This window comes from Antedon bifida, chromosome 3 (genome assembly GCF_963402885.1).
Source record: "Antedon bifida chromosome 3, ecAntBifi1.1, whole genome shotgun sequence".
Classification (NCBI taxonomy): Eukaryota; Metazoa; Echinodermata; class Crinoidea; order Comatulida; family Antedonidae; genus Antedon; species Antedon bifida.
The window spans coordinates 3935294-3948903 of NC_136228.1; the positions used below are offsets into that span (position 1 = coordinate 3935294).

The window sequence follows — 13610 nt, forward strand, 5'->3', positions numbered from 1 at the left end:
CAGTGGAGGTTTGGAAGTTGTACAAGACCTCCCCCCCCCCCCCCCCCCCCACTCCCCAAAGTAACAGTGATGGTAAATAGGTCTAACTTAGCCTAGTTTATTACTGTTGAAAACAAAACCCCTGTAAATCATGACTGCTTTCATGTACAAATAGTACGACCATAGACCACCAATTTATAGGTCCGTATGACACCGGGGCTACATAGAGAAATAGTAAGTTATGTCAGTAATTTACAATAGTGAATTTATCTGCCTGTTGAGAATGAATTAGCAACCTGTATAAAGAATGGATTATCAGTGAGGTATTTCTAAAAACCTTGCAGTCCATTGTTATTGTGATATGTAAAACTAAAGGTTGATCACTATGTGCTTGACAGAGCAAAACCAAACATACAAAAGCATTTTATCCTGTTGGTCACGGTACAGTAATTATAGAATTAAGTAATTGTGTTTATTTGCATCATTTTGTGCTGTACGTATTAAATCGTGCCAGGGTGTATCTGTCGAAAGTTATAAAATGGAGAAAAATAAGGACAATGAAAGTGACGATGAAGGGTCAGAAGTTGAGTTTGTTTCTGATAAAAATTATGGTATGGTATTGTTGTTACTTTTTTGTAAGAAAGATTAATTTTGTATTTCCTTATTACTAATGTAGGGAACGTACTGCATATCAGGGAGGTACCTGTGCATATACTGTTAATGCACAGTTGGTTTCATTTTATAAGTTTAAGGTCAGAACAAAACGAATATATTACACATACTGCCTAGTACTGCCAGTGTTTTACAAAAGAATAGAATGTTATAGTTCTATTTTTAGGCCTATATATATAGTATATCCAGTATATCCTGGTTATTCAATTAATGTAATATCCAAGTCCGTAATTCCATAATTAATTTATTATTATCACATATTTCTTCTTGTGCTTTCTATTAACTGTTTATATTCTTTTTATACTGTCTTTACTTTTTCCTATTATTTCCTAATTCAGATTTTTATTCAATTTCAGGAGAACCTGAGAAATATGACCCATCCTTTCATGGACCAATTCACAACAGGTGGGTATACTAATTTACATATGTATCATAATTTACATATGTTTTTCATAGTAATATATATTTTATATTTCTTTCATTTCAGGGGCTGCACTGATGTCATTTGTTGCATTATTTTTATCGCATTTGTAATTGGAATGTTCGTTGTTGGCGGTTATGGTGAGTTCCATTTTAAAATTAATTTTGTTTAAAAATAGGCAAAATGAAAAGTGTAGAGTTGGTGATGCCCAAATATGGATTTGGGAGTATGGAATGGAAAATTATATGTTTTTACTTATAAAATGACAAAATAATTGGTTAATTTCAACAAAAAAACTATTGGCTGGCAGCCAATTTGACTATTTTTTCCTTTAAATTACAATTTTTTTGGTAAATACATTTTTTTTTCGATCCAATTTTTGGTCAAAGTGGATTACTATTAGGTGACATTAAAATGGCATATTCAACAAAAAAATTGTTTAAGAATTATTTTTTCAGGGGGACAATACATCTTTAAATGATGAAGTTGAAATTAATTGTTTGTCTTTTTTGTAGCCTGGATAAACGGAGACCCCAGAAAGTTGGTTTATCCAACTGACTACAAAGGACAAATATGTGGAATCACTCCTGCAGTAAAGTAAGTCTGGCATTTCTAAAGCTCTGTCTACACTATCAAACTTTATGCGACAAAAAAAGGTTCTGTGCCCATATATGGACATGATGATGACTTCCATATTTGCGGCGCACATCACACTTTTTTTGTCTAGTCTGAATAGTGTAGACAGCTAGCTTTACAGTTTGAACATGTCACTGTCGAAATACTCCAATTGAATATGTCAAATGGCAGATCTAGGATTTTACAAAATAGGACCGCAGGTTTTAAAAATTCAGTGTTCTGCCTTTTGTATGGTTTTTATGTGTACATGAAACCAGTATGCCACTTCCCCTCTCCCAACATGAACACCAACAAAGAAACTTTTGACTTTTCATACATTCATTTATTTGTTTTAGGGACAAACCGTACTTGTTCTTCTTTGATCTGTTAAAATGTTCATCAACTTTCACCAGCTTTCAGTTATCTTGTCCAACCAAACAGGTGAGTATTTAATTTTTTATTATACAAAAAATGCACTTTTTTTAATATTTTCAACAGTTTGAAAACAAGGGACCATAAGACAGCAAGGTAGCATGTAAAAAAACATTTGGGTAAAGTATCTGTCCCAATTTCCTATACTTCAGTTCCAACACACCCAACCCAGCCTATGCCCTTTTAGTATTTGGAGTGTCATCGCGCTCTCTGTGATATGAGCAGAATCTAAAACTTGTCATTCCTCTCTGTCGAACGAAATCATATGGTGAGAGATTTCGCAATTCATGGGCCTGCATTGTGGAACAGATTTCCAAGTGATATCACACAGTGTAGCTTAAACATTTTTAAGTACTATTTAAAACCCATTTACTTGAACAAGCTTTTTTATAAAATTGTATGTCACTTGTTGTTTAGTTATGATTATTTGTTTAAAGGCGCCATATAATAGTTGTTATTATTATAATAATTGTGTATTGTAATGGTTTATTAATGTATAGGTTCTTTTTGCAGATATGTGTGTCTGAATGCCCAACTGAAACAAACACTTTTTATACTCAAGTATTTAGTGCAACTGTAGGAGTGAGCTTACCAACTGGATCGGAATTTGATTCCACGTATTGTGACTATGGCTTTACTCCGATTAATTCCAGCACAGACCCTTCTTATGTATGTTAAAATCTATTGTAATCCAAATATCATCATCAATATCAACTGTTTATATTTTTTTAAATTATATACAGACTATTGTTATTGTTGTTGGGGACACTTCTAAGCTTGGTTCTCATTAAGGAGGCAATGTAAGGATGTAGACCCAATGCAAGCAAGTTGACCAATGACAAGCGATAGTTTGAATAATCCATCGCTTGTGATTGGTCAAAGTGTTGTGCTTACATCCTTGCGTTGTGTCTTTGCATTGCGTCCTAGTGAGAACCAAGCTTTAGGACCCAACAACATGTCCCCTTAATTATGGTATCCCCTGAATTTCCCTCGTTTGTTTAATACTGGAAAGTGTCTCCTTAATAAGGGTGTACCCTGAATAAAGGTGTCCAAAAGAAGGTGTTCTACTGTATTGTTTTAAGGCCCACCATAATGCTATTTTTGCTTGTTTTTATTTAGTGGCAAGGTATATTAGAAGCTGAAGACTGCCCAACGTATTACCTAGAGAGCCAACCATGTAAGAACATGATTCATAATATTTTGTACAATAATTAGTAAATTTAGAGTTTATTTTAAATGGAAAACAACATAAAATATATTTGGAAAGAATAAGTGCATTTCCTTACCCCCATCCAGTATCTGAGCCAGAGATGCACAGATGGTCGAGCTCAAAGCTAAAAAAAATTTTTAGATAATCCTCACTTTTATTGGTGTCTCAAAATCCATCTGTCGGGATTGATATCGCCTGGTTGCCTGAGGGATCTAATGTTTGTGTTTTTTTTCCGTTACTCATAAAGATCTAGATCGCTGCATCCCTAAGTTCCTGGTTGATCTTGTTGAAGGAGTTATAGATGCTGTAGCAGCAAAAGACAACTTTACAGCAGAAATAACTAAAAGCTTGCAAGACAACGGCCTCACAGAGCTCAATGTACCATTCAGTGACGAGCCTTACAATCTAGAATCGCTTGCTCAAAAGTTATCAGAGTATGTTTTTTGATAATTGATTAGAATTAGTAAAAATGTTTGTAACTCACTCACTCGCTAAACCTAAAATGAGACTTTGTTTTTAAGCACGATAAATTATAAAATAGTTTATCCATCCTTTAATTGACAAGTTGCTCGCTGTCGCTGGATGCGTATGAATAACAGTAATACACATTTTTCGTATTGGTAATCAGGACATGCGAGGACAAATAATAAGCAGATTTTTTGAAGATTTTGTTTTCATCATGCACATTACAAAAATATATCTCTTCTGACCACTTTCTGGAACTGTACTTTAAACTTTGTTTGTAGGTCCTGGTCAATAAAATTTAAAAATAAGTTGGACCTAAACAATATTCATTGCCTAAATATAATCCATATGCTCAATTCCTAACACAAAATTACAGCTTCAGAAGAATTTTTGTTATCAAACAGCAAAATAAATTATGGTTTATGCTTTCATATATATATATATATGAAATTCCTTCACTTGCACTGATGAAGGGCTAGTGTTGCCCGAAAGCTCTGCTAACTTTTCTGGCTGTTTTACTCTATCGTTTTGATTTAGCTTTTCGCTTTTTTTTTTTGTATCTCTATTGAGATCCAGCCACTGATACCCACAGCATTGTCATTTTTTCAGTAATTTGCCTTTGGATTTATACATATATATATTGGCATTTTTAGAAAAGTTGTTTCATTTCTAATTCTAAGTTTGTATTTGTTTTTTTATAGTGCTGTTGCATTTTTTCTAAATTTCCAAAATGTTGCTACCATGATTCTGGATGACTTCTATGCAGTTTGGTATGCAATTATCTTGTAAGTACAATAAATATGTAACTTATATTAGATCAAAGAAGATGTGTCATACACACATGGTACCAAGTAAATCAGTTGCAAGGCCGTAGCGAGAGGTTAAAAATAGACGAGGCAAAGATGCTTTAAATATAATTATTAATAAAAAATGTGGTGAACTGTGCTGGGAAATTAGGGTTATTGGTGGCAAAATTTAAAATTTCAGACGATGCGAGTGCCTGAGTTGTACTTAATGAATCGGTACATTTTCCTACCTACTGTATCTCTAGTTACTGTATATGCCTAGCCATTTCTAAAGATGTCAAATTTGATGTAAATCCATTATGTTCACAGAGGATTGGTTGCTGCTATGTTGGTGTCATTCGTGTATATTGTTCTTATGAGATTCATAGCAGGTCCGATGGTTTTGTTTGGTATCATTGGACTCCATGCAGTCACTGCTTGGGGTATGTATAATAGTTGTTTTTGTTTTTAGATTTTTTTCTCATTGTAATCACACATTATTCATTAAAGCAGTTGGTCAAATGGTTTTAATTTCACAATCATCAGAAAAATAACTCAATAAAATGTAAATACAAATTTAAAGATTGATTGACTGGTGAAAATGCAGTTCATTAGTTCGAACCCTGGTTAGCGACTAACAGAATATCCCCATACTTCAGTTTGGTTGCTGGCATGAACATTTACTTTCTTTTTTTTTCCTTGATTTTGTTTTTGAAGTTCTTTGGGACTTTTGTTTTTTGTGCTTTAAATTTAACCATTAACTCTCTTTCTTTAAGGTTGTTATTACTGCTGGACACGGTACAAGGATCTTGATGATATGCAGAATGCTGCAGAGCAGTCATTGGCCGACATTGGCTTCACGACTGACCTTGATAGCTACCTCAATTTGAAGGATACTTGGTTTGCATTTGGTAAGACAATGTGATTGAGATAGTTAATCAGTGGTATTGGTGCACTGGCTGAATCGAGTACCATTCTACTGGTACTGGTTCACTTATAGTGGTTCAGTGATACTGGTTTGGTGGTACTGTTGTACTTGTGCAATTGGTACTGGTTTACTGGTCCAACTGTTGTACTGGTTACTATTGCACTTGTTCTACTGGTTCACTGATAGCCCACTAGTTCAGTGTTACTGGTTCACTGGTTCACTGATAGCCAACTGGTCCAGTGGTACTAGTGTTATTGGTTCACTGATAGCTTACTGGTTCAGTGGTACTAGTGTAACTGGTTCACTGATAGCTTACTGGTTCAGTAAAATAAATTTTTTTATTTCATACCTTTTCTGTTCTTTCTAGGTATCGCCTTGGCTGTTATTTTTGCCTTGCTACTACTCATCACCGTTTGTCTGTGCAAACAAATTAGGATTGCTGTTAACCTGATAGAAGAGGCTAGCAAGTAAGGATTTTAAGTGATTTTTAAAATTTAAAACTAGAATAATTGGTGCAAAAATTTTACTCTAAAACTGATCCAACTATACATAAACTATGCATAATGAAATTAAATATACTGATACTTTATTTTTAGAGCTGTTGCGTCTATAATTTCAACGCTTTTCTTTCCTGTCGTACCGTTCATCTTACAAGTGATACTGTTCTTTGTGTGGGGATGTATTGCATTGTATCCTTTTTACTTTCACAATTTTCACTTGGCAATGTGAGGTGATGACAAGGGAGATGACCAATAAGGATGATTGGGTGAAGAATGTTGATATAAAGTTTGTAGTACACCACATGTATTAGTTCTGAAAAGAACTGTGGAGTTTCTCGATGTTTCGATCAATATGCTTTGGTCGTCCTCAGGAGTGAGATCAAAGCATATTGATCGAAATGGTGAGAAACTCAACAGTTCTTTCAGAACCATACGTGGTGTACCGCAAACTTTATGTCAACTTTTGATTTTGCCATGCAAACCTTCAAACAGCGGAGAATGTTAATACACTATTGATTGTGAATATGATAATGGATATGATTATGACGATAATGCTGATGAATTTTATGATTATTGATGTTAATAAGTATATCCATTTTAACATCGAGTTGATATTGATATTTGTTAGTTATGATACCTTAAGTTTATTAGGTTCCTTGCAAGTTCGGGGGTACAAGATTGCCTAAAAGTGGCGCCCTCTGATCCAAAATTCAATTTTGAAGCCTTTGAAGTACCAAGAGCTGATTTTGAATGTGATTGTAATGTAAGTTTATTATTTTAATCTATGTAATAATTAATTTAATAATAATTAAATGCAATTTAACTAATAATTTGTTTTTCTCCACTCCCATATTTTTACCCCACCTCATTTTTTTTTACCCCACCCAATTATTTTTACCCCACCCCCATTTTTACCCCACCCCAATATTTTTACCCTATTCCCAAAACCCTCATCACTACTATCAATTTACATCAACATGGGGTAGTAAAGATTTAAATTCTCAATTTGTTCTCTTAGGAGGACTACACTAAGGATACAGACACTGTGTTGGATTTATCCATGTACAACGGTACCGAGATCTTCTGCGAGTTCCAGTCATACCAGCTGCCAGAAGAAACTAACTACTTCCAGGCTTACAACCTGTTTGGTCTTTTCTGGTTGATGTACTTCATCATAGCACTGTGTCAGGTGACTCTTGCAGGTGCCTTTGCCTCATGGTATTGGACGTTTGATAAGAAGGACACACCCACATTTGCAGTCACTGCATCTTTCTGGCGAGCAATCAGGTTAGAAAGAAAATTGCTTGTTTAATAATTTGTAACGCAATTGTTTACTTTGATTTTTTTCACCAGTGTTATTGTACAATATTTTAGTGAAAAAAGTTTGGAAAAATTGTTGGTGCATAAATAAAAACATTTTTATAATCCAGATATCATTTGGGATCGATTGCATTTGGTTCTTTAATCATTGCCATCATTAAGATGATTCGAGTCACCCTGGAATATCTTGAGCGAAAATTAAAAGGTAAGAAACAAATTTATATTTCCAATTAAAATTTTGCATGCATACGAAAAGCTAACAAAGTTTGATTAAAAATTATATGACAACAATTTTAATATGTGAACATCAAAGCCTGTCATGCTTCAGTTGATTTTAAACTTCAGGTTCCAGCGAGTGATATGCTGATCATGCCCAACTCTTTATAAATCTTTTGCAGCTCTATAACCTGTGATGTTTTTTGTTTGTAGGCCAACAAAACGATGTTGTTAAGTATCTTCTCAAGTGTTTGAAGTGTTGTTTCTGGTGTTTGGAGAAATTTATGAAGTTCCTCAACAAGAATGCTTACATTATGGTAACCATCTTTATTATAAAAAAAATATTGGATCAATGTACTTTGTGGGAAGATACATTTCATTACTTTTTCTTCAAACTTCTTGTTAGGCCAAGAAATATAATTGTCGTCGACCACTCTTAACAATTTGGTTAAGGACTTTATATTCATTCATATGCGCAATCACTCAGAAAAATGAATGAAAATATTGCCAGAATTTTACCATTAATATATTTTTATTAAAAATTAAGTGGAAGATGAATTTCTTTGATGCAGGGCTGAAATGTGAATGTGGACTACTGATAAGAACTATGTTATCTATTTCCATTGACTTTATAATTGAACGCAACAGTTTATTTCTTTTTTAATATTTTTATTTTCTTTTAGATTGCTGTTTACGGCAAGAACTTCTGTACATCCGCAAAGAAAGCCTTTTTTCTTCTGTTGCGAAATTTCCTGAGGTATTACCTCTTTCCACATTGTTAATGTTGCCATTTTTAATTGTATATCCAATTACAATTCAATTTCAATTCAATTCAACTTTATTTCAGACAAACTGTCCATATGAAACATATAAATACAATAAAAAATAATACAAAGCATTATGTGACAACCGTCATGGAGAGAGGACTAATAATTATTTGTTGATATATAGTGCCTCTTAAAATACATGTGGATTATGTTTTGGGATTTATTGGATGTAGACTGTAGACATTATTATTACAGTTTACTTTAGAGGAATTTATCATATCTTGCTTTCTACTAGAATTTCTAGAACTTAATACCGGTTCAAGAAACACACGAAAGCATGTATAGATAGGTTAGAATTCAACCAATTGCAATGCCAATGAATTATAGCCAACCTAACCATTGTTAGAGGTTGATCTAAAGGGGTCGAGTTGGATGCGTCTCCTCTGATTTTTCTTATAAAATATTATGTTTATGCCAGATACACAGGTTAAACCTCATTCAGTAGCCACCATCCCATATGATACTGTAGTATACAGTAGTAAGATATTATTTTGAAGGTTATTTTAATATTAGGAGTTAAATGCATGGTATGAGCCTATTGACATCAGTATTCTGCAGTACATTTAATGCTGTTAGAAATATGGGAATCAACTGATAATTGTGTTTTAATTGTGCCTTTTGTTTGTTTTACTTCAGAGTTTTTGTTGTGAATCAGCTGACAGATTTCCTCTTATTCCTTGGTGTATTGTTTGTTGTGTTTCTGTGCTCCGTATGTTCGTTCTATTATTTTACGAACAGCATCACTATCGTGGCAGAATACGTTCCCGCACCTGATGTGAACTATTATTGGCTGCCAATCATAGTAAGGAAATAAGCATAATTTTTGGTGCTTTTTAGACTTCAACCATTTTTATGAAATTACATTATAAAGACTCTATATCCTACTTTTTTTTTTTAGGTCATTCCATACATAAGTTCTGCATGAAGAATAATGCTATATTTTTGCTTCTTCTAGACTATTGGTGTTGGGTCATATGTTATTGCAAAAGGATTCTTCAGTGTGTATGATATGGCTATTGATACGTTATTCTTATGTTTCTGTAAGTATTGGACCTCTGATATAAATTGTACTTATTGAATATTTCTTCAAAACTCATATTGGAGTTGTGTAAACCCAGAACACAGTAAAGAATGAGAGAATTTTGGATGTAAAAACCTTAAAACAAGCTTGCCAATATTCAATGAATATCTACACTGGACTATATCAAGAGACAGCTGTGGTCTATTTTCAGTGCACCAAGCCTCAATGTAGAAGCCATGGGATAAATACAGTAGCTATATTTGTACTAAAACATTAAATTTCCTCCTGATTATCTATTATTATGTTTCTGCTTTCTCCAGATGATGATTAGAGCAATGTTTCATATTATAACACTTTCTCTTTTAGTGGAAGATTTGGAACGCCATGATGGCTCACCAGACAAACCCTACTACATGTCTAAAGACCTAATGAAAATAGTTGGCAAGAAAAACAAAAAAGTGAAGAAAACAAAACAATAAATTCTGGAAACAGAATGGAGCTAACTCTTCAGAAGTCTTGAAATGAAACCATATTGCAAACGAGTGAAGCTCAGATTCAAGTCTATCATTAAAACAAAAATCTGAACATTGAAACAAACTCCGCAAATCATTCAAACTTGATTTGTTCATCTTTAGGATGTTTTATATTATCATATATCAAATCATATTTATTAGTGTACCATCTGTTAGTAAACAGAGTAAAGGAATTTTTTTTTATTTAACTCTGTCTGTACAGAGATTTATTTATTTTTCACTTTTTTTAAAGGTAATTAAAGGTAAGTTAAGTCCTGTATTCATATCTAAACGTAGAGAAATGAGCTGTTAGGAGCTCATTTTACTAAGCATCAGCATTATGTGGTAGGGTGGCCAGTTCCTTTCCATGCCACCGTATCCTTCTTTCAACCAGGTACTCATTTACCGCTGAGTAGACTGGGAGTTGTCTGGAATTGAACCAGATTCTCTCTGTATATGACAATGAAGTGTCCTAACCACTCGGCTAACCAACTCTATAAATGCGGTCTGGCAATTATAACATTGTTTTTTATTTGACTTTAGTCTGCCCCCTACGATTAAAGTGCTAAGATACGCTATAGTTTTGAAGTAATATTTTATATAATAGAAGGGTATGTATTGTATACTGTACATTCATCGTTTTCCAGGTTGATTCTTTAAGTTAAAATATTAATATTTATAGTATAACACCTAAATGTCAAATGTGGTAGTTTTGTTGTCAAATCAATCCACTCATGTGTCCAGTAGGACAGAAAAATACATCAGCGTCATCAGGGAGTTGTTAATTATCAATTAATCAGTCACCTAAACTTCACTGCACTAAACTTCGATGTTATTTTGTTACTGGCTCCGTGATCAGGCTTTGTTAAGCCAGTTTTAATTTTAATTTAGAAGACTACGGTATACCAGTGATGATTTCACTCTTTCATGAGTATACTACCAACATTTAAAATGAAAATGAAAAAAATTACAAAAGCCAGGACAAACAATACAAGAGAAAAAAGAAAAAAGTGAAAGTTGCTGGTTGGAAAAGCGGACTGAGAATGCAAACATTATAAAAAGAAAATATTTGACATCCTAAACGATCATAAAATCACTTTCACGTATATATATATACCGGTATATTGTCGCCCTGAAAAAATAATTTAAAAAATAATCATTTTGATAGTCACATAAAAAGTTATTCACTTTACTAAAAATATTGATAAAAAAAAATTATCTAAAAAAAGTTAAAGCAAATTGTCTGTCAGATTGGATTTTTTTTAAATTTAACCATTTTTTGTCAAGTCAAATGATTGTTTTGTTTTTATTTTTTCTACGAAAGTGAATAACTTGCTTAAAAATTGCTTAGATGCCGGTCTGATTGTTAATCTTTCATGTTTCTCAGCTAAAAAAAAAAAATTAGAATTTTAAAACGGTTGGTGGCGCTATACATCGAGAGCGCGGTTTTTTGAAAAGTAAGTATTAAAGAAAAGTGTTACAAAGACTGCATGCTGGTACGTTAATTGTGTTTACGTGCTTATTTCGTAATTTTTGTTAGTCTAACCTCTCTCTAATAAACTTTAAGATTCCGCCCCTTTATCTCTAGAGTAGAAAGTAGCCTCTACTAGGCTAGCAGCAGGTTAGTTTAGGCCCTACTATACTAGGAGAGGATAGCCCCTAGGCCTAAACTAGCTACCCTAGGCCTGCCGCCTAGGCCTGTCATTAGATAGGCTAGCCTAGGTAGGCCAAGCATATAGGCCTATCCCTTACTAGGTAGGCGGCCTAGGCCCTAGCCTAGTTAGCTAGCTGATTGGTCAGTTTAATACTAGGCCTAGGCTAGGGCAATAGTAATACATGTGCGCGCAGTAAGAACGGAGTCTCCGTCCGTTCCGAGTTCTCCGTCGGAGAACTCGGAACAAAAACAGGCCTCTCATCAATAGACAACATGTCATCAGTGATGATGAGGTCCATTGTGAAATCTCGGGAGATTTTGCACAAAAGTGTATTCTCACTAAGCAAACCTGGTTACAACTTGTTAAGTTGTTACATTTTGCAGATGTGAAAAGGGTAAATAAGCTTATTAAGTTGTAAGTCAACAACATCATAAGTAGTGAAGGTTTGTGTACCTTTATTAATTTAAATTTCATAAGGATAACATAAAATAGATCAACATAAAAAAAAATTTGATATAATAAACTTTGCATAACATTCCAAAAGTCTGAAGAATTATTCTAACAATATCTGTACAGTACTTCTTCACATACAGTATTAATCAGGCCTTATCATTTGAAGTGTGAGAGTGCTCACTCACTTAACACGGTCTATTAATGCTCCCGTGCCATTTACAGCACACTTAAATTTAGTAAATAATTCTTTACACCACATGAGTGCAATTTAAAGATGTATTGTCCCTTTGTCAAATTCCAAAAAAATAAAAAATAAAAGATTTCGAAAAAAAGTGGGTCATTTTGAAGTATCATAATAGTTATTAACTTTCACCAAAAATTAGTCGGAAAAAAAATCATTTAACTGAAATACAGACGTTTTTTGGTTCAAAAAATAACTTTGACTTCCAGTCAGAGTTTTCGATCAAAACATATCTCATAATGCAACACGCTTATTTGACTACTCTGTATGCATAATCATAAAACTTCCTCGCGATCTGTGTGAAAACACCTTCTCAACCGTGACGAGTTGTAAACAATCCTAATTAGCATCATGCATAATGTATAATCATGGTTTGAAATCTTTGTTTACTTTCGCTCGCGACAATTTTCCAGACGAAATGTAATCAAATTAATTTAGCTGTTAATTACGTAAAATTGTTGTTTTTGGCTCGAATTTTCGACTTAAAGTGAATAACTTTAATATTACTTTGATATGGCCAATTTAAATTTAGAATATTCTGACCTTCAATTTTTTGTGTTTCAAGGGACAATACATCTTTAAAGCACACTTGCATTTTCAAAAGACAAGGCCTGAGAGATTTTACTGTTAATTAACCACTACCATGTGCACACTTGTACATGAGTAACAAAAGCTCCTTTCTTAAATTTTGAAAATTGCGAAAGGACGTTAGTTTTTAAGAGCACTTCAATTTTGAGACTACAGTATGGGCCCCCTATTTCAAATTTTCCACTGACTAGGTTGTTGCTTGTCAGTTGTTGCAGGTTGAGGCACTGTAAATGGTGGTCACATTGAGGTGATGTGTTCCTTGTCTGCTGGTAGCCCTCTATTAGCAAAAAATGTTATACCATCTGAAAAATTAAAACAGAATGTCATTTTTACAGTTGAACCTTCGTGAGCGGCCATCTCCTGTAAGCAGCCACCTCCCATAAGCAGCCACCTCCCTTTACGGCCACACTTTGAAAAGCCTGTTTGTTAAGAATGCCGAAAAATATTGTGCATAGCCATAATACATGATTTTGGCCGTCTATCGGCAGAACCTCCCGTAAGCGGACACTTTTTCTGATCCTGATGGTGGACGCTTAAAGTCAATTCAACTGTAGTCTAATTGTTATTCCCAGACTTGAATGGAGGTAAAGATACTCCAAACAGTCATGTAGACTTGTCTCTTGGTTTGATTTGTGAAATCTATTACCGATACCATCAATTTTAGTTTACCACTGGACTGATTAAAATTAAACAAGGTTTAAGCCTAAAAATTACCTTATTTCTGTTCATTCTCGTATATGCAGATTTTGTTTAATGTAACTCAAATTTCT

The 13610-nt window shown here is 33.8% G+C and overlaps 1 protein-coding gene across 1 annotated transcript; it reads left to right on the top strand.

The window, feature by feature from the left end:
* Window positions 1-451: 451 nt before the first annotated feature.
* Window positions 452-10597, top strand: LOC144838727 (choline transporter-like protein 2). The gene is made up of 21 exons (XM_078694184.1): window positions 452-590; window positions 1008-1056; window positions 1139-1212; window positions 1588-1669; window positions 2044-2128; window positions 2633-2788; window positions 3239-3296; window positions 3577-3763; window positions 4496-4579; window positions 4910-5022; window positions 5356-5490; window positions 5875-5974; window positions 6104-6196; window positions 6659-6770; window positions 7026-7294; window positions 7438-7532; window positions 7757-7860; window positions 8227-8300; window positions 9007-9172; window positions 9326-9410; window positions 9758-10597. The coding sequence occupies exons 1-21, from the start codon at window positions 518-520 to the stop codon at window positions 9868-9870; spliced, it is 2307 nt and encodes a 768-aa protein (XP_078550310.1). The 5' UTR covers window positions 452-517; the 3' UTR covers window positions 9871-10597.
* The last annotated feature ends 3013 nt before the right edge of the window (window positions 10598-13610 follow it).

What these genes read in the sequence shown, in the direction of transcription:
- LOC144838727 (XM_078694184.1), top strand. Translation starts at nt 518, where the DNA reads ATGGAGAAAAATAAGGACAATGAAAGTGACGATGAAGGGTCAGAAGTT. An exon ending in TATCTTGTCCAACCAAACAG is followed by an intron (nt 2,129 to 2,632) that starts GTGAGTATTTAA and finishes TTCTTTTTGCAG; the next exon opens with ATATGTGTGTCTGAATGCCC. An exon ending in GTTTGGTATGCAATTATCTT is followed by an intron (nt 4,580 to 4,909) that starts GTAAGTACAATA and finishes TTATGTTCACAG; the next exon opens with AGGATTGGTTGCTGCTATGT.